Below are 20,432 nucleotides of genomic sequence, written 5' to 3' on the forward strand. Positions count from 1 at the left end.
GTGCGCACGCCCATTAGTTAGCAGTGTGCAAAGTGGCTGTCCAGGAAGGGATCCTGAACTTGAGGATGAAGTGAAAACGTGTAAGGCACAGGCTGGGGAGAAAGCACTTTACCTCATTCAATACCCAGAACCCAGGTTTGAAAACCCAGGCTGGGATGGATGGATGGATGGACGGATACAGACAGACAAACAGACAGATAAAAAGATGGATGGTGCCTATGAAACCATACCTAAAGTTGTCCCTGGCTTCATTAGATAGAGAAGAACAGGTGACTAGAAGTCAGCCAAGCCTACCAGCTTCCCAGCTGTCGAGGAAACCTTATATCCCAGGACAGCGGGAAACTCTGGGAGACACCAACTGTGACCTGAATCACTCTTCCCAGGGGGAAAGCAGGACACCGGAACGCTGACAGAGCAAACCCAGAGACGCTGTAAATGTGGACGGATGTCTGTGCCCAGAGTCCATTTTCCCTGAGTTGAACATGACAGGCAGAAGTTCCCATGCTCGTCACCTGCCTTGTTCTTCTCTGAAATGTCACATAGGTAAGAACAAAGTAAAATCAAGAGCCCTGGCCCAGCGGGTTCCTAGATCTGTTATCTACAAGCCCCAGTGTTCTAGATAATTCCAGGGACATGATGATCAGATGTGTGACAGTGTGCAAAGAACAAGGTGGCCCACACACCCTGGACCCACGTACACCAGTCCCACATACCCCAGACCCACATACCCCAGTCCCACATACCCCAGACCCACATACTCCAGACCCACACACCCTGGACCTACATAGCTGGGGCCCACTCACCTCAGGCCCACATACCCTGCACACTCAGCAGGTGGCCAAAGCGGCTAAGCAGAGCTTGTCTGCCCAGAGATAGGCCTGGCCTCGTGTCTTCCACTGGCCGCTAGCCAGCAGCTCCCTAGCCAATGGTTCCCAGGAGGAGGCTCTGCCTACAGCTGTGGCTACTCAAAGGTGGAGCCCTGAGCTACCTCAGCCCCCAGCAGCATGCCCTCCTGCTAGACTCCCTAACACGTATTTCCCCTTTTGATGAGGAGCAAGGAGAAGATCTGGGAGAGGCTTCAGAAAGACTCAAGTTGCCATTTTCCAGATGCTAAGGTACGGATGGACAGTCATACTTCAGGTCAGACCCCCAAGTGCTCTGCAAGGAATGGAGAATCACAAAAGCTCCCTGTCCTGTGGCAGGTCCAGGAGCAGGTGGGTAGCCCTGGCTTTAATACCCACCGATATATACGCAAAGTATATACATAGGTAAGCATAAGACGCTATGAAAGTCTGGGGCCAGGGGTGTAGCTGGGGCCAAGTGCACAACCAAGGCACTGAATTTAGTCCCTAGAACCTCGAAGAGCAAAACAAACAAACAAAAAATCCCAAAAAGATACAAGAGGGGTTGAGGAGATGGTTCAGTTGTTAAAGAACTTGCTGTGTAGCCAGGTGGTGGTGACACACACCTTTAATCCTAGCTCTCAGGAGGCAGAGGCAGGGGGATCTCTATGGGTCCAGGGGCTTGCCCAGACAGCCAGTCTAGCCAAACTAGGGCACTCGGGGTTCAGTGGGAAGCCCTGTCTCAAAAAGTCAGGTAGTTGGTTGGGGGGTAGTTTAGTAGGTTAAAGTTCTTACTGCACATGCAAAGAACCCGGGTTCAATACCAAGAGCCTACACAAAGCCAGGGGGCAGATCCCATCTGTTGCCCCTTCAATGCTGTGAGGTGGGGAGGCAGATAGGAAAATCCCCGGAAGCCTGGGGGACAACAAAGAGACACTGTCCTCTGACTGCCACCCTCACGCTGCGGTATGTGTGCACACATATACATGTGTACACTTACATACACATGCGCACACGTGCACACACACACACGCAAAGGTAGAGGGTGAGAAAAGGCATCCCATGTTAGGCTGCTAAGTCTGTATCCATACGTGCACACTCTATTGTGCATCTGCACTCAAGAGCACACACATACACACTCCACACATGCCCAAGAGTCTCAACAGACAGACTAGACCATCCCCCATCCCATCTAATTCTGAAGCTGCTCTTCCAATAACCCCTGTCTCCCTCCTAGGTCTCAATGTACTCGAGTTTCCTTAAGTCTCTGTCCTGCTTGTTTTTTTAATGTCAACCTGACACAAACTGGAGCCACCTAGAACGAGGGGACCTCGACTGAAGAGCTGCTTCCATCACACTGGCCTGTGGCGTGTCCCTGAGGAACTGTTTTAATGGATGATTGATGCGGAGACCCCAGGCAGTTACAGGCTGCACCATCCCCGGGGCAGGCAGGTCTGGGCTATATAAGCTAGCTTGCTGAGAACCAACCAGGTCGGACAAGCAGTAAGTAGCATTCCCCATGGTTTCTCCCTGACTTCTTTCAGTGATAGCTTCTGACACGGAAGCACCAGCAAAACGAAGCCCTGCTTTGGTCATGGTGTCCCTCACAGCAACAGAAAACAAAGAAGTCTCTTCCATGGGTTCTTTGTGTCCATCTAGCCAAAGGAATTTAGGAGCTCATCCTTGATCATTTTCTCCTCCTCCTCCTCCTAACTTGTCTCCCCAACATTCATATCACCCAATTTGTGTTTCTAGCATCAATCTGCCCCCCTCAAGAACCCCACTCCAAATATCCCATCTCGAGCAGACCAGATTTCATGTTTTAAATCCTCTCAGTTCACATCTGAACTCATGCCCAAGAGTTGGAGCCTTCCTCTCAGGCCCTTCCCTTGGGCTGTGGCATCGCCATGTAAGGCAGGAGGGATCCCCAGTGCTGCAGTCTGGGTGCCTGCTGCCCCTCCCCTCAGCCCTCACTGCTTTTGTCCCCATGCAGGTCTGTCCCAAAGCCCTGTCACCCTCCATTCTTCGAGCTCTTCTCCGTTTGTGGTTGACTCCCTGTCAACTCCTATATCTGGTTGACTTCCAAGTCCTGTACACTCAAGCTCCTGGCAGTTCTGGAAACTACTTCGTCCAACCTGGTCCCACTGCCAAGGTCATGCATGGTCCAGGTGTCACCATTCCCTCCTGTAAGCTCTGCACAGCCAGCCCAGCTGCCTCCAACAGGTCCTGTCTGTCCTTCAGAAAGCTACCGTACATGCAGTATCCAAGATGGGACCACACCGGTCTTCAGCTTCAGAGCTTTCTGAAGGCCACTTAGCACGGCATTCAAGACGACAACAGCTTTTGTCTGGAGCCGGCTATTAGCCCAACGCTTTGTTCTACGTCCTGCTTCCGAGACTGTGGTCCCCCAGCCAACTTCCCACAAGAAGACCCAGCATCTCTCTGGCTCTACTCTCAGGTAACCATCACCATCAGAGTTGTCACAGCTTCTCTGGACCAAATTCCTCTCCAGGCAAAGAGCCAAGAATGCAGGGAAAATGACCGAGCATTAGAGCCCAGACGACTGTGTCCCCGGGTTCCATCGTGACACACTGCCAGACCCCTGTGTCCCCGGGCTCCATCATGACACACTGCCAGACCCCTGTGTCTTTCCTATGACAATGTCAGGTTAATGCGAGAACAGCCACGCAGGCCCTCTCCAAGGTACCTCTGAATTTGAATTCTCCTGTGACTGCTGAATTTACAGTCACTGGTCTGACATCTGTCTCTGACAGCACCACAGATGACAGATGAAGCTGGTCCAAGGAGCCAAACCTTGGTTGTGTTCGATGCCAGCCAGGTCAAATTAAGAGGGAGGTCTGACATTTTTCTCCAAGGACACCAAAGACACAACTAGCTCCAGAACAGGGTCACAAAGGGACAGCACAAAAGCTTAAAGGATACATGCCCAGGATGACTGCCTCCAGGCATTTGATAGGCAAGGACTCTCGGGTCATCTCTTTCGCCGTCTCCATTAACCTGTGGGACAGAGCACAACAGATCATCTTGGAATTTATACAGCTATGCAGTCAGTTTGGCTGTCTGTCAGTTCACCAGTCGGTCTGCATGCCCACCTCCACACTAGGGATCTAGAGAGAAAGGGAATAGCTCACTTCCCAGGAAGAACCCAGAGCACATGTGCCCCTGATAGAACTAAAATCCTCAAGTCTGCCCCCGCCCCCCAGCTACCTCAGAGGGGGTGATGTGAGCATCTCCCAACCTCAAAGCAGCGACTTACAGGGACAGGTTTGCAAGCCTCTGCTGTCCTGAAAGTCAGTCTGGTTCATTTTGTTTTTTGAGTCAGGGTCTCTCTATTTAATCTCTGGCTCTCCTGGACCTTTCAATGTATACCAGGCTGGCTTCAAACTCAAAGATCCACCTGTCTCTCAAGTTCTGGGATTGAAGCTGTGTGTCACCACCCCTGGCCTGAGAGTCAGTCTTGATTTAGCTGCCAAGAGTGACAAGTCTCAGCCCCACCCACAGCCAGACCCTAGAGCCCCTCCATAGACTAGAATCCTGGAGCCCTAGGACACAGGGACAGATTGGGAGAGGGTGCTGGTGACTCAGTGGTAAAAGAGAAGCCATGTGGTCCTCAGATCACGTGCCACTTACCCGCTCAGAGGTCGCATTTTCCTGATTTCAAAGAACTGGGTCCCTGTGTGGTTGTATCTGTGTGAAACACGTAAAGGAAAGAGACAAACTCCAGAGTCCCCAGCAGAGGGCCACACAGATTCCCATCTCTCCATGAGAGAAGAAAGTACTTGCTTTCCTGGCCAGTGGCCAGTGGGGAGCCTACAGCCCGACTCCTCACTGCACAGCCTAGAGATCCAGCTTCTAACCCGAAGCCTGGGTGCACCTTGGGCGTTCGTAGCACTTGATAGCAGGCTACGCTGTGCTCTGGTTATCTGACTGCATGTCTCAAGTCACAGGCTAGACCAGAAGCTCTTGAAAGCTGGGACCTCTCTTTTTTCATCTTTGGACCCCCCAAAATGGCCTGAAGAAAGATCAACAAACCCAGGTTAGCAAGGCCATTAATAAATGAGCGTAAGAAAAGGAATTCACCGATGAGGGGGCAGCTCGATGGATACAAGGGAGAGGATGGACAGAAAGGAAAGAAAAAGTAAACGGACAGAAGAACAGATGGCGAGATGGAAAGAGATGGATGGACAGATGGATGGATGGATGGATAGGAGAAAGGTGAATGGTGAATAGGTGGGTGGATGGGTGGGTGGACAGATGGACAAAAGTATGGTTAGATGTCTGTATGTGTGTAGGGGGTGTATGTGTGTTTGTGTGTGTGGTGAGGGGTGTGTATGTGTTTTTGTGTTTTTGTGTGTGTGTGTGTGTAGAGGGGTGTGTGTGTGTTTGTGTTTGTATGTGTGTGGGGGTATTTGTGTGTTTGTGTTTGTATGTGTATATATGTGTTTGTGTGCATGTGTGTGTGCGTGTGTGTGTGTGTGTGTAGAGGGGTGTGTATGTTTGTGTGGGTTATTTGTGTGTTTGTGTATGCATGTGTTTGTGTGTTTGTGTATGCATGTGTGTGTTTGTGTTTGTATGTGTGTGGGGTATTTGTGTGGGGTTTGTGTGTGTGTGTGTGTGTGCGTGTGTATGTGTGTGTGTGTGTAGAGGGGTGTGTGTATGTTTGTGTATGTGTGTGTGCGTGCGTGTGTGTGTGTGTATGTATGTGTTTGTGTGTGTGTTTGTGTGTATATATGTAGTATGTATGTATGTATGTATGTACGTACGTATCCTGACCACTCTATCAGGATGTGGAGGAAAAGATGGAAGGGTGGATGAATGGCAGTTAGATGTTTTCAGCAGAACTTAAAACGTTACTCATTGTGTGCCTAGATGCACACTTGACATCGCTAGGCAGATGGCACCACTATCCACGCCCTGTTCTGACCGACTGCCCCTCCCGCAGGAGCTAGCAAGCCTGGCCCACCAAGGACCCACGTATGTCATGCTTTCTGAGACACGATGTTGAAAAGAGTTTTTGAGCTTAAACAAACTTGCTTTATATGTTTTATTCTTTTGCCTCAAGCAAAATCCTATTTGTAAAATATCTGTGTTGGAAGGCTGTGGATGACAAATGATTTTGTTCACCTAGAGAGCTACGTCCAGTCAGGTGCAAGGACTCACTCCCTCTGTGTACCAGTGACGCAAGCAGCTTTGAGGGTGGGAGCTGTGAGGTCGCAGGTCCCCTCGGGAGGGCACAGAAAAGAGCTAGGCGTCGGCCACAGCACAGGACTTCTGCCCCACTTCAGAAGCTGGATTAGAGGGCCAGAGGTGATCCTAGGAAGCTGCCCTGAGCCATGCATGGTTATAGAAGTGCAGGCATTTCTAAAATAAGATATTAAAATAAAAGGACGGCTCTTACTGTGAAGTGGTGCTTTTTTTTTTTTAACTTTATCAAAGATTTTGCTCAAACAGTGGGGCTCCCAGAACATTTTGAGTTCAGTTCCTACAAAGTAAGACTAATCCATACTTAAGTAATGAAAAGTTGTCTAACTATGTTCTCTAAGTTCCTGGTGGCTAATAGCCGAGCTTCTGGAAGTTTCTCTCCAGCCTTCTCTGTTTGAAACACAGAGCTCCTGGGCGGTTTCCCCAAGCCTAGCACAGCCATGGCCTCTCTTCCCAGACACACGCAAAGACCAGCATTGCAGTTCACCGCCTCTTGAACTCTGTTCCAGGGGAAGGCAGGTCAGACCCATCAAGAGGCTCCACCTACAGTCAAACGCAGGTGTAGCCAGGAATGGCCCCGGGGACAAGACACCCAGACACCAGGTCTGAAGGGAGAGTTCTACTCTGCCTCCTTTGATGATGGATCCCAAGACCTAAGGACCCGGTCCCGTCCTCTTGTGCCTTCCACCGCCTACACTGCAGCCAGTAATCTAGGCTAACGGCCTTCGTTAGTGCCTCAGAGAAAAAGTGAAGAGGGCGGGCACCCTTCAAGAGTCACGAGACTGAGCTGAGTTTGTGTGGCAGGTTTTATATCCGTGTTGAGAAAACGATATGCAAAACACATGCAAATTTGTCCCTACTGATGAAGCCCGTGCCAGCTCATTCTCCTCGGAAAGGCCTCGTCCTAGATAGAAGTGAGAGCCGTTCTAACTTTAGGGCACCTGGAATGTTTGGGGACAACTGAAAGCTCCTCAGCTCTTGGGGCCTGGGTCTGATTGGGAAGGTGTTTGTGTCCCTCAACCAGCAGCAGGAATCCACGTGGAGTCTCGGTTCCGGGAAAAGAAGCAATAACTCTGGTGGCACCGTGGGCTGCCAGCCTCCCTCTGGAGGGAGCTACCATCTCCTACGGAGGCAGCAGACTCCGAGGAGAGGATGTCACGTATGAGGCAGAAACTGACAGGCTAATAAGTAATCGATCTTAGTGAGTAGAGCAGGTGCTGTTCTCCAGGGTGCTGGGCAGAGAATGGGGGGAACTCAGGCTCCATGCTTCCATAAGTTCTCTCATCCTCAAGGTCGGGAGAAACAAAAAGGAGGAAAGCCGATAAGCCTGGGACTCTCCACACAGTCAACCAAGCACAGCCTCCTGAGAAGCGCACTGGAGAGGGCCACATCTCGCTCCTGTGCTAGTAAACACCAGAAGCCTCGTGCATGTGGCCCCTTTGTCCCCACGGGGCTTCTTCTGAGGGACCTGCAGACCGGAACTAACCAGCCCTGACTGTAAACAACTCGGGGGCACAGAGGCAACCAAAAAAAGCAAGTCTGACTGAACCCTCAGGCTCCTCAATACCGAGGCAGGGGTGCCACTGCAGAGACCCCCAAACCCTGCATATACAACTGGGACGAAGTAACCTACCTAGCTTGCTGGGATCATGGGAGATCAGGAATGAGTTAAAACAAGTGAGAGACAGAAAAGGGTGAAGGTTGGGAGAGGAGAAGGAGATGCTAGTCATGGAGAAAAGGAAAAATGGACAAAGGCGAAAAGTAGAGAAAACGGAAGGATGGAAAGAAGGGATGTAGGGGAGGCAGGGGCAGGGAAGAAGGAGAGAGGTCACAGCCTGAAGGTAGACCAACTTCACCTCTGAGGGACAAGCCCTGGCCAGCCGTTCTGGTCGCTTCATGGCGACCTCTGCTATCACGGGCTATGAGATCTTACCCAAGGGTGCCCACCAGCCTTAGAGAGCTTTGGACAACCAAAGGCAACAGACACACCGCCAAGCGTACAGTCACCACGCCCATCCCTTGTCTGGGGTGCTCAGCCCCTGGCTGGAAGGATACTGTAGTGTCTTCATATAATTCTGGATGGCCTGGAGCCAGTCTGGGATCGTCATGGACAACCTGTAGTTTGGGACCTGGGGAATTGAAGGCTACGGAGAGACACAGAGAGGGGACTCGTGTTATCGAGGGGTTGCTCTGGTACAGCTCCTGGAGCAGGCATGGGGCTGAAACCAAGTGGCAGGCACTTCCCGGAGCAGACACACACTGGACATAAGACATAGTCACCTGTTGAGATGGCACCTCCCCCACACCACCTCCCCCCAAGATAGTTGGTCCACCATTGAAGGACCCTCTAAGCTCCCTCAAGATATACTCCGCTCTGAGCTATGGTTCTCACTGGCCTTCTGACATTCATTGTAACACAGTTGGCCTTCTCTGTGGGAGTGTGACTTCCTAGTTGAGGCCAGGGACCATGGCCTCTGGAGTCTCCCACTGAGACTGGCCCAGAATGAACCCCAAGATGCTTTATTGATTCTTAACTTTTTTATCTTATGACCCATTCTGCAGCATGGCTAATAAATAGAGATCCTTTTATACATGCTCCCCTCTTGAACATTGGCAACACAGGCCATGAGGCGAACGGCAGAATGTCACACCAGCCACGGGTATCTTTTCTCAATACTACACTCCTCACGTACCTACTGCTCTTCCCTTAGTCCCTTTCCCCAAGTTCAAACTTAAGTAAGGCCCTCCTCTTGCCTCCACTCTTCCCAGGTAAGTGCTATGCCCCTGCCTCATGAGCTTTCTTATCCCATCCTCACGAAAGCTCTCCCAAGTGCCTACAGTCAGCATTCCGCTGACTGGGACCATGGCAAACCACTCCCGAGACACGAGGACGCCAGTCAGCCGGGAACACATTAGGGTTTGTTTATCCCCCACTGACTCCTCATCCTCTCCATGTTGTGGTGGCCACGTCATTGTGACAAGAAACTTGTTCCCTCTGAATGCAGGTCTGAGAGAGGAGGCTCTTCTAGGCATTAGCTTCTTCATAAGAAGCAGAAAGAGTGAAAAGCAAGGTCAGTCTCATCCTTGGAGAAAGCAGGGCCAGCTTTGCAGAGGGAAGGGGAAGTGGCTAGTAAGCAGACCTGGGGACAGCAGAGCCAGACACCACCTAAAGGGTCCCTGGCTGTCCAGGCACAGGCTCCACCATGCAGTGACAGAAGGACATGGTGCTCTGAGCACAGGGTAGCAGGCTCTTTGCCATTTGTGTGACTTCGGCTGCATTTACCGCAAACGTTCTCTGCCGATGGTTTCCTCGGTGCCTCTACTCAGCCTTGACTTGAGGCATTCTGAATTCATAGAAACTGTCCCTTCAGCTGGAAGGGAAGCAGTCACACTTGGCACATCCAAACCAAGACGCTGTGTGTGAGAGCAGGAACGTGGCTATGTGATTACACACACGGGCCCGACTGTTCTGCAAGCTACATTTTCTCTCTGACACCTCAACTCAAACTCCCTGTCTGGGAGAGTCACTTTGGAGGGGAAAAGGCTCCAACATGAACATATGTTCCTATGACTTAATTCCTCTCTCTCTTACACACACACACACACACACACACACACACACACACACACACACACGGGGGGGGGTGCACACCCACATAAACAGTTTCGCACACAAACTCACACATTGAATTCTCTGCCTGACAAACACTAGCAATTGTGAAGACGTCCTTGTTTTTGTGCAGTAACCCCCACATGTCTACCAAACCTACATAAGAACCAAGCAGAGGTTTAGTGAGAGGTGAGAAGAGAAAGTAGGCTGAGGAACAGACCGACCCTTCCTCAGCATCTCCACGTGGTAAGCTCTAGGTCAGGTACAGAGCAGGAAGCACGCGAGCAGAAGAAGAAGGGCGAGGGAAATCCCATCAGAGAAAGGTGGAGAGACGTGAGAGCGAGTCCCTGCACACGTAGCCAGTGACTTGGCTCAGAGTCCACTTTGGGAGCTGAGCTGACCACCGAGTTATTTCCAGCCCCCTTCATCCCGGGAATTCCACAGAGCAGGGTGTGAAGCAGGACTCAGAAGGCAGCTGGGCCCCAGAATAGCAACCAATGGCGCCCAAGGGATTTAGAAAAACAGCTGCACAGTTACCTCAGCTGCCTGTGGTCACACTTGCTCCTAAGCAGGGGGACAAATGTAAGCGTTCCCCATGTGGGCTGCAGCAGGGCTGTGGTGGGGAGAGCCAAGGTGGCTCACTGCAAGATGTCGTCAGCTGCAATTCACCCTGATGTCAGGCAAGCTGGGGCTCAGCCCTGGGCAACTTTGAACAGCACCTTAGTCAGCCAATGTTCCTGCTGGATCTGGATGTAAGCCACAGCCCCCACCCCACCCCACACATAACACCCGAGGTATTATAATGAGACAGACAATGGTTCAAATCCCTGCTCTGTCTCTTACCAGTTATGGCCATGACAGGACCTCAGCGCCTTCCCTTGCATTCAGATAAATAGCAACACTGCCCTTTCTGCCCTTGGAGCTGCAGTGAGGACTGCTTAGTCTGCTGTATAAGAAGATAGCAGGGCAGGCGCTCCACTTAGGGCACAGGTAAGCACATCACTAATGTGCTCCCAGGAGCTGGATGAGAGAGGTTCAGAATCAGCAGGGGCCCCAGTTCCTAGGCGCACAACCCTGAGGTTTCGCCTCTTGAGGACGTCTTCCTACCAATAGGCGATCAAACCCTCCACTCCATTGCCAAGCTCAGTACATGCTGCTGAGGGGAGAGTCAGCGTCCTTAGTTCACGGAGACTCACGGACAGTGATAAGGAAGCTCATTAGGCATCCGTGAAAAAGCAGGGTCAGCCCAGTGCCTCTGAGCAGACAGAACAAATAAAACTCCATCCCAACACAGACAACGGCTCGTCCATTTTCAAAAGCAGGCACGTATTGGGGACACAGTGACATGGGGTGAATCCTGAAGTAAACCAGCCGCCAAACAGTCAATCCTAGGCTGGGGTGGGGGGGACAGCTCCGCAGGAGGCCTTCGCCACAAGGCTGATGACCTGAGTTCAAGCCCCGAACCCACATAGTGAAAGGTGACCAACACCTGTCTGACCTCACACGCGTGTCTAGAACTTTCTCTAACTGACAAAGCACCTGAGATGACCAGCTTATAAAGAACAAGGGTGGCTTTGTCTCAGTTTTGGAACTCATGGAGGAAGCATGAGGAAGAGATCTGTTCACCTCATGGAACCCAAGAAAGGGGGGAGAAGGGAAGCCAGTGTTCTGATTCTAGGGCACACTAATCAGTGACCGAAGTCCTTCCTGCTAGGCTCCTCCTCCTAAGAGCGTCATAGGCTGGGGGCTAAGCCTTCAACAGGTGCACCTTTGGGGACATTCAGGATCCAAACGTCAACCACCATACGCTCAAAATGGTTGAAAGGTAGATCATGTAATTTTACCTGTATTTTACCATTATAAACAAACATGGTCACGAAGTGTTTTACTAAAGAAAAGATGCAAACAACTCTCTGGGAAAGGCTAGGTTCATGAACAGCTACAAAGTAAGGCTCTGTAAAATGTCATCCCCCATTCTTCCTGTTGGTCAGCGTACTCTGAAAGGCAGATCCCCCGTGCTGGCCAGGAAAGCCAGGGAAGTTTAAAGGATTTGGAAGAAGAGGGGATACGGTGGGCAGGGAGGAATAATGAGACTGCAGAGTCTGGCAGGCGGTCTCTCCACTTTCTTCTTGCCAAAGAGGAGAGCTGACAGAAGGCAAGATGGAGGCCCGCAGGTGAGCGCAGACCTGTAACTGGCATGCCATGTAAAAGGAAGGAAGGGAAGCCAGGCCCGGAGCAGGGGGGCAGCAGGAGGCACCAGCAGGGGCAACCTTCAACAGGGGCAGGAGAAACCAAAGCACTTCTTTCACTGCACAGGCAGCAGGAAAAAGAACAAAACCTGGGAGAAGCTACACAAAGCAGCCTCAATCCAGGGTCGCCCCAGGCTCCTGCATCAAAGGGCCCAGCCTGTGATCTGGGAGGGAGGCCCCCAGAGTCACAATTTGGGAGGATTCAGACAGACAAAAGGGAGAGTTTTGAATCCAGGACACATGGAAGGGGGTGTTGGGGGAGCATCCTGAGGGTGCAGGGGCAGAGCCTGCGGAGAGCCTCAGATCTCTGCTCACACTTCCAAAGGCAGCTCTCAGCCCTCTGATGCGAACTCTTTCCGAATTTGGAATCACTGGCGTGAAAATGAGACACACACAGGTGGGGGCTGCAGGAAACCGAGTGGTTTTCCTGATGAGGGCCCTGGTGCTGCCTCAGCAGAGTCGACCTCTGGGCGCCAGGAGGCCCTAGAACCAGGTCTAGAAGGGCCAGTTGCTCCTTCTGCACCTGCCTCTCCGTCACTCCCTGCCCATCCTGTGTAACTCCAGTGACTTTTTGATTTTTTTTTTTTCTTATTTTATCCCAGTAAAAGCCTGGGTTGGTCAGGTGCCCGCTTGGCTCAGTGACCACTTGTGGAGAAGAATACAGAGGAAGTTTGGAAAGATCTCAAGTGATACCCACCCCCACCCACTCTCTCAAGGTGTTGAGGCAGCACTTACTAGGGTCCCTCACAGGACGTCCTGGGCTTCACCCGAGCCCCCTCTCAGACCCTGGGAACTCGCTCCGGGTACCATCTCGCCTCAGTCCACATTCTCCTGCTGCAGTAGTCACTCCCAGATTCACCAATCCCCCTTTCACTGCCCACTGCCCCACCGCCCACCTTTGGTGCAAGTTCCTCACAGGAATGGTGTTGGTTTGGCTAAAGGACAATGCCTTGGCCCCAGGAGAGACTGCCAAGCCCTTGAGTTGGGGAGGAACGGTGTCTGACAGAGCAGCCTGTGCCTGGGCAGGAGCCAGGGTTCGAGGGATATTGAGGCCAGGCTGTGCCAGTGATGGGATTAGGGATGGAGAAGCCAGCACTGAGACTCGGCGCTCACTGGGAAGGGTGGAGCCAGGAGTTCCAGCCTCAGCGGAGTGAATTTGAGACTAACCAAGGCTACAGAAGAACCTCTCAGAAACAAAAACCAAACAAGCAATACCGGGACATGAAATCATACAGTCTTATTCAAGTTTAGAGACCCTCTCACCACCAGGGGCAGTGGGACATGCTATAAGCCCAGAATTCAGAATGCTGAGGCAGGAGGATCATAAAATTGAGGGCTAGCCTCAGATATAAAAAGACCCCATCAGAAAACAGAAATGGGGTTGGAGAGATGGCTCAGTGGTGAAGAGCACTGTCTGCTCTTGCAGAGAACTGGGTTCAATTCCCAGCACCCATGGTGACTCACAGCTCTCTCTAACTCCCGTTCTAGAGGACCCAACACCTTCTTCTGACCTTTGCGGGTACTCACGTGCATGGTGTACAGACACGGATGCCAGCAAAGCACCCATACACATAAAATAAACTTTCAAAATTGTAAAAAATAAATAAAGAGGACCAGGCTGGAGGAAGAGACAGGCAGATGGCTACGAGTCAAAGTCCAATCCGGTCTACATAGCCAGTTCTAGGGCAACCAAGGCTTCGGTGTGAGACAAAAAAGGAACAAACAAAACAAAAACAACAAAATTAAAGCAGGCAAGTGCCTGCCCTGGGCTGAGGGAGTCCTGGCTTATCAGCAATTGTCCGGAGGTCTTGGTTATAATGAAAATACAGCAAGATACATATAAGAATAGGGAACGCTCTTTTTCTTTTTTGAAACAAGGTCTCACTACACGTTCTAGGCTGGCTTTGAACTCAGTATGGGGCCCAAGACAGCCTTGAATTTATAATTTTCTTGCCTCTCCCTCCTGTGTGCTGATAGTACAGGTATTCGCCACCATTCCTGACTGGAATATTCTTTTATAAAAAGGAAGCATTCAGCCACAATCCCAGAAGCATCAAGTGTTAGTCTCAGGGAGTGGAAACCTATGTTCTAAACGGCCTCGTGGACACTTAGAATACTGCGTCTGTGGCAAACCAGCCACAGTCCTAGAAAGAGCAGACAGGCATGAAAAAGAGGAGGAAAAAAAAAGATGAAGAAGAGAGGGGGGAAAAGAGAGTAGAAAGAGGAAAAGAAGGAACAGGGAGGAAGGAAGAGGAGAGAGGGAAGGAAAAGGAGGCCACAGAGAACAAAAGCAGAGTCCCACTGTCTCACTCACACCCCTGCCTCCCTCTCAGGATCGTCTTCACCAATAGTATGACCCAATGTTTGTCACATGGAGAAGGGCTCCAGCACATGGAACTGGGGTAAGGATGAAGACACAGTGAGAGGTGCAGGATTCGAAAGCCAGCTCCAGACAGTGGCATCCAGTCTCTGCTCCCCTCTGCCCAACTCTCCCATGTTTAAGGACTCTGGTGACTCATGGTAAGCAGAGAAAGATGCTGAAGCCAGAGCTGGGGATGCCCGAGTTCTAGAGCAGGGATCATTACCACTGGCGCTCCCACAGATAAGCTTCTAGCACAGGCAAGCTCCTATTTGGACAGAATAAACTCCCTGCCTAGCAGTCATAAAACACGGAGAAGCAGGAAGCAGAGAGCCTCCTCCACTCCCCCAAGGGCAGACACAGCCTTCTGGCCTTCAGGCTTGCATACTCAGCTGTCGCAAGACAGGACCAGGAGTGACTGCCGCCATGACTCTGGTGTATGTGAGTCCTGCATCTTCTCAGGAGTCCTGCTCAGCAAACAGGGTCCCTAGGGTCCAGGGATGCCATCTCTGTGGCTGCACACTAGGCTTTCATTTTATATAACAGGACACTCCCACCAGGGGACATGTCTCTCTGTAACCATATCTCGGTCACTGCGCTCAATCTCTCCCTGGCTCCTTTCCAGAGTAAAAAGAGAGCTTCACTTGGTGTCTCCCTTTACCCCGGAGACTAATTCATCCTGCGTCCTGGAAAGTCCCTTTAAGTCACAGCCAAATGCTTCCTTGGTGCCAGATAAGCTGGTAAGAGACAGGTCCCTGTTCTCAATAAGTTTCAGAGGTTAAAAAAAAATAAGAAGAAGAAAAAAATCACTGTCATAAAAAGAGGAAGAGGAGCAGGAGGAGAGGAAGAGGAAGGTGATGAAGATGATTGGTAAAAACTCTAGAAATGATTCACACTGAGAAGTCTGGCTGACTGATTACAAGTTCATAAATCATTTGTTAGGGGGGCGGGGGAAGGGAAAGGAGAGAGTAAAACACGCACAGAAGGGCAGGCAGGGTGGATCCTGGGGTTCTATGCTTTTTTGGAGTGGCTGCTGTTGACCTGGTGGCATTCGCTTCTGATGAAGATACTACAGGCGCTGAGTGCATAATGGATTTGGCTCAGCCTAACCTCAGAGCCAAGCCAGCAAGCCCCCTGCCTGCCCCTCTTGGCAGCAGAACAGGGAGACAGGACTCTAGCTGGACATGAGGTCTCTTTTCCCTGCTCTGTCTGGGGTTGAAACGTCCCATGCCGCCAATCCCACCCATCCGTCCCATCCCACCCTGCCCAGCCAAGCCACTGACCTTAGCCAGGAAGGCAGCGTTTCTGATGGCGCCTACCATCTCTCCCCCTCTGGGGTGGACCTTGGCAACATGCAGCCACATCCGCTCCCAGGTGTGGCTGTCGATAGGGAACCCGCTCTTGTTCACGTGGAACAGCACCCCGCCGTCTTTGTCCTCCTCCTCCGAGCCCCCGCTGGTGGCGAGGCTCACCGGCCGCGCGTGGCTGCTCCGGGACCGGGTGCCTTTGATGCTTTTGGGGTGGGGGCAGCGGTGAGTGTCGGCGGCGGAGCCGGTCATGGTGAGGGGCACGCGGCGAGGGGGCGGAGGACGCGGGCACGCCGGGGATCAGGGCCCCGCGGGGGTGGCCTTTAACTCTCGCGGCCGCAGGATGCGCGAAGAGAACCCCGCTCACCGGCCCGGCCTGAAAGCGGTGGAAACAGCAGACCCTGCGGCTCAGTAAGACAGGCATGGGGGTTCCCGCCCACCCCCACTCCTTGCTGCCCCAGACCCACCCCCTCAGGACTAACGCGAGCCTCCAGCCCCGCCGATTACCTAGCAAGGCGGCTGGAAAGACGCCACGAAGCCTCACACCCAGCTGCACTTGGGGATGGGGAGGCATGCAAGGATCTCAGGGTGAGGAGGGGACGGGGTGGGAAGAAGCAAGACAGCTGTGTAGCAAGAAGACTCGAGAGTCCCTGCAGCTTCACGCATCCCTGGGTCCCCAGATGTGGTGGACTGCCACCGACCCAGAGCGAGCGGACACGTGAGCGCCCGGGGCCGGCGCGAGGGCGCCGCAGCAGCCTCGGCTTGTTAAGGAGGCCTGGCGTCTTCCCGGAAGCCCCCCGAACCCTGGCGCGCGAGGGGCGTCTCCAGCCCGGGTTCCCGGGCAAGCGCAGCGCCGCCCCCTTCCCGCGGGTCCCGCGCGGGCACCGCGAGTGGCAGCTGCGTGTCGCCACGACGCGCGCGGGGCCCGGGGACCCACCTCGGGTCGGCCTCATTGCTGCAGAAGGCTGTTGGAGCTGAGGCGGTCGTCGCCCCATTCCATATCCCATTCTCGAATGTTATTCTGTGACATATAACTGAGTCACCCGGGCAGCCGCCGATGTTCCGAATGCGGCCATTGGACACCGCAACAAAGAGGGGCGGGTCCCGGGCTCGGGACTCCACAACCCGGAGCTGTGCAGCTCTGCGATTGGTTTCAGGGTTCCCTGGCGGGAGGGGATCCGAGGTGGGGAAGCTGGGCTGCCACGCGAAATCCGATGCTGTGGTGTCCTGGGAGCCCCGCGGAGCTGGAGCGACTGTCCAGGGACTAAGATCCAGTTTCCCTTGGGCAGAGGCGCAGCAGCTAAGGTCCGGAGAAGTGTTTCAAAGATAGCGGGTCTGGTCGAGGAGCTGGGCACAGGACCAGATCCTACACAGGGCTCTGGGTGGCTCTGGGAATGTCCAATTTTAATACTTACCTAAATCCTCCAAGTTTCTCCCCAGATTGACAAGTGGGTACAGCCTCGAATCCTCTATTAGTAGACGGGGATAACAAGGTCCCTCAACCCAAGCTGCTGGAAGGCACAAGAGACCAGTCAAACCCCTTCTGTTTTGCTGTAGCCACTGGTTTGTAGAGGGTCGCTTGAAGCCAAGGGAGTGGCCTTCCCACACCATTTTTGTGGTGTTGCAGCAACCAGGCTAACCTCAGACTTGCTGTGTAGAGAAGGATGAACTTGAACTCCTGGTCCTGGTCCTGTCTTCACCCTGACAGTGCTGGAATCCCAGCGGTTTTACCGCCCTAGCCGTGCAGCGCTGGGGATGGCACCCGATGTGCGCGCGCGTGTGTGCATGTGTGTGTGTGTGTGTGTGTGTGTGCGCGTGTGTACATGTTTATCATGAGGCTGGAGTGTTGGCTCAGCCTTACTTCTGTGGCTGGCCTTAGAGAAAACAGTTAAGATCACTGTCTTTATAGAAGAATCAGCACTTTGGTGTCAGCTCCCGTTCTCAGGTCCAGGAGGATCGCACAAGCAAGGTCTCTTGGGCACCTCACTCATGCTTGTGCTGACTCCCAAGTATATGCAAAGACATGTAATTTAAAAATATTAGAAATAAATCTCTTTAAACCTTTTATGTTTTGCATTTGTCCTGTGTAAGTGTGTAGGTGTACTGCGTGGAGAGTGTGTATGTGTGTACATGTGTGGAGATCAGAGGACAAAGTGCTGGAGGCCATTCTCTCCTTACACCATGTAGGTTCCAGGGGTCAAATTCAGGACTTCGGGCTTATGTGGCCAGCCAATACCCACTGAGCCCTCTCACCAAAGTACCTTTTTCTTCATGATAGTATCTTCCTTCTTGCTTCTTTTGTCCCTCCTTCCCTCTCTACCTTCCTCCCTGACTTCTTCCTTTTATTTTGAGAAAGAACAAGACAAAGTGGAAGAAGCCACAGATGGCTGACCCCGAGGTCCAACAAGTCTAGGTTTGTCTCTTGCTGAGTTGCGTAACCCTGGACACACAATTCATCTGCTCTGCGTCTTCACTTACCTGTCTGAAAGGAGGAAAACCAAAGTCGCTTTGGCTCTTAGGCCATGTAACTGTGACCTGCTTTCTTAGGAACACCTAGGAGTCTGTCTGTTATAGCCTTGCTGTCAACTTCAGATCAGCTGCCCAGCTTAGAATAGGTGGGTCAGCTGTGCCAACCCTGGGAAGCAAATCTCCCACTGAACACTAGGGGCAAGAGCCCTGCACAGGCCAGTTTCTGACTGCTCAGCTCTGTGTGGGGGTTGGGATGGAAATCTCTGTGAGGCAGGCAGGGTGGGAGCCAGGATCAGCAGAGGACCAGGGAGGGAACCTGGGTTCTGAATGTGCCAGAACAGAGCCCCCGGCATGGGGCTATGGAGTCAGCACTGAGCACAGTAACACCAGTCTGTGCGGACTAAAGCAATGGGCCATGTCAAAGCCGTCTCAACAGTCCTTGGGCAACAAGCGCACCTGGAGAAGAACAAGGAGACATAGGATAATGTGTGTCCAGGAAATCTCATTTCTACTTAAGAGGAAACCCGCCTGTTTGCTCATCTCAAACATCCTTCCCTCCTTCTGCAGTTCATCCTTTAAGTCCATCTCTCTCCCTTCCACTTCCCTGGTTCCCAGACCAGAAAAGAATCTCAGGGCAGCGCTTCTGTGGACTGAGAGTCTGTGGCTGGCCTTAGAGAAAACAGTTCACACCTGTGCTCAAGGACAGCAAAGACTGGGCTCATTGCCCTTACCGTCACATGCTGCCCACAGATGGACCAAGTCCAACAAGGTCTGCTCATCTTGGTCAAGCAGAGCCTGAATCCTCTTTCCCTGCATAGACACCTCAGACACCAGGAAGAGACAGTGTTCATCTCCCTGCTTTGAAGAGCCCTGTAACTCGCTGATAGTGGAAGGCTATCAGCATTTGCCGACGGTCCCAGGATTCTGGTTGCTGGTTTTTCCTTCCCATAGATGGCATGAGCAGTATGGCCTGGGGGCCTGGGAAGATAGGCTCAAAATTCAGCACCTTTTCCAAGGAGGTAGATGCAGGCTGGTGAGTGAACGTGCAGTCCAGGAGCACAAGGCTTCCTCGCTGGTCGCTGTGCGGAGAAGCAATGAGAGAGTGAACGAGGGCCAAAGTCCCAGGATCCTATTTAAAGGATGCCCAGGATCCTATTTAAAGGATGTCCTCATGGCCTAACTTCCAGTGGGTGGAATGTGTACTGTCCTGTGGGTTGATGTCATTGTGCAGGTGAAGGCAGACAAGATAAAACAAGGCCTGTCATTGGACGAGAAGGAAGGGAGGTGGGAACAGATTTTAGAAGAGGGAGAAGCAGGAGAGAGGGAGCTGAGAGAACATGGCGGCGGATGCTAAGATTCTTCTTCTCTGTGCATAGTTACAGGTTGTAATGACTATTTTTTAAGGGATGGGTGTGTACCGGCAAATTACATCTTATTAATTGGATCAGGGGTTATCGTGTGGTGTGTTCTTTCATGCGGAGACTTAATTGAGTTCGAGAGAGCGTGCGGTGTTGAGACGCACCAAGTCCACCACAGAATTGGGATGGCGTGGTGGCAGCCCACCAAGGGAACTGTGAGTGAACGGCTCTTGGATCCTCCCGGGTCAGAGGGAGCCCAGGAGAGAAAGCACAGAGCGGTGCTCGCAGGAACCGCTCAGGATGAGCACTGTTTAATTCTTACCGCAACGATGTCCACCGAGGAACTCACGGGTTTGGATGTTTGATATCCAGCTGATGGTGCCGTTTTGAAGGCTGTCAAACCTTAAGGTGTTGGCGTCTCTCTTGAGTAGGCAGGTTACCAGGACTAGGAACTAAGGTTTTATAGCTCGTGTCCAGCTCCAATCTGTTCTGTTCCTTGTTCCTCTAAGATCTGAGGCGAGGGTCCCAGCTGCACACACTGCCACCGTGGAGCCACCACCACCATGATAAACCCTTCCTCTCTTAGTGTCAAGTCTTTGGTCACCACAGTGAGAAAAGTACCTAATACAGGTGCCCGACTCCTAGATAGTACTACCTCCCCTCACCGCCACAGCACAGCAACCGGGACTAGCACACAGCTTCTAGGAACCTAAGCCATAATATAGGAAAACCCACGTGAAGTCTAACTACGTGTCTGCTGGGCTTCACCGGGAATCCGAGACACTAGCAGATTTGGAGACATCTGTGCCTGCCCGTATCTCGGTGCCTGTTAGTCAAGACTGAGAAATGACTGCGAATGAAATGGCCAACAGAAGGAATAAACATTTAAAATAACTCGTGAGTCTATGAAGGGGAACAGAGCTGAGAGGAGCTGGGAGGAGGTGCCCGGCACGCGGGAAGAACTGGAAGTGTCTTGCCCTGGTAACATGGAGGAAAAGTCACACGGTGGTGGGTA

General features: G+C 52.2%; 1 protein-coding gene across 1 annotated transcript in view; it reads right to left on the reverse strand.

Annotated features, from left to right (window-relative positions):
- Vash2 (vasohibin 2) overlaps positions 1-16,654 on the reverse strand; it is a 31,884-nt gene extending 15,230 nt beyond the window's left edge. Inside the window, exons 1-5 of the mRNA XM_032914656.1 lie at positions 16,528-16,654; positions 15,567-15,966; positions 8,121-8,209; positions 4,494-4,550; positions 3,786-3,860 (exon numbers count right to left, since the gene is read on the reverse strand). Coding sequence (XP_032770547.1) covers positions 3,786-3,860; positions 4,494-4,550; positions 8,121-8,209; positions 15,567-15,842 — 497 coding nt within the window. The 5' untranslated portion in view covers positions 15,843-15,966; positions 16,528-16,654. The remainder of the gene's footprint in view (positions 1-3,785; positions 3,861-4,493; positions 4,551-8,120; positions 8,210-15,566; positions 15,967-16,527) is intronic.
- Positions 16,655-20,432: the final 3,778 nt, after the last annotated feature.

This window comes from Rattus rattus, chromosome 10 (genome assembly GCF_011064425.1).
Source record: "Rattus rattus isolate New Zealand chromosome 10, Rrattus_CSIRO_v1, whole genome shotgun sequence".
Taxonomy (NCBI): domain Eukaryota; kingdom Metazoa; phylum Chordata; class Mammalia; order Rodentia; family Muridae; genus Rattus; species Rattus rattus.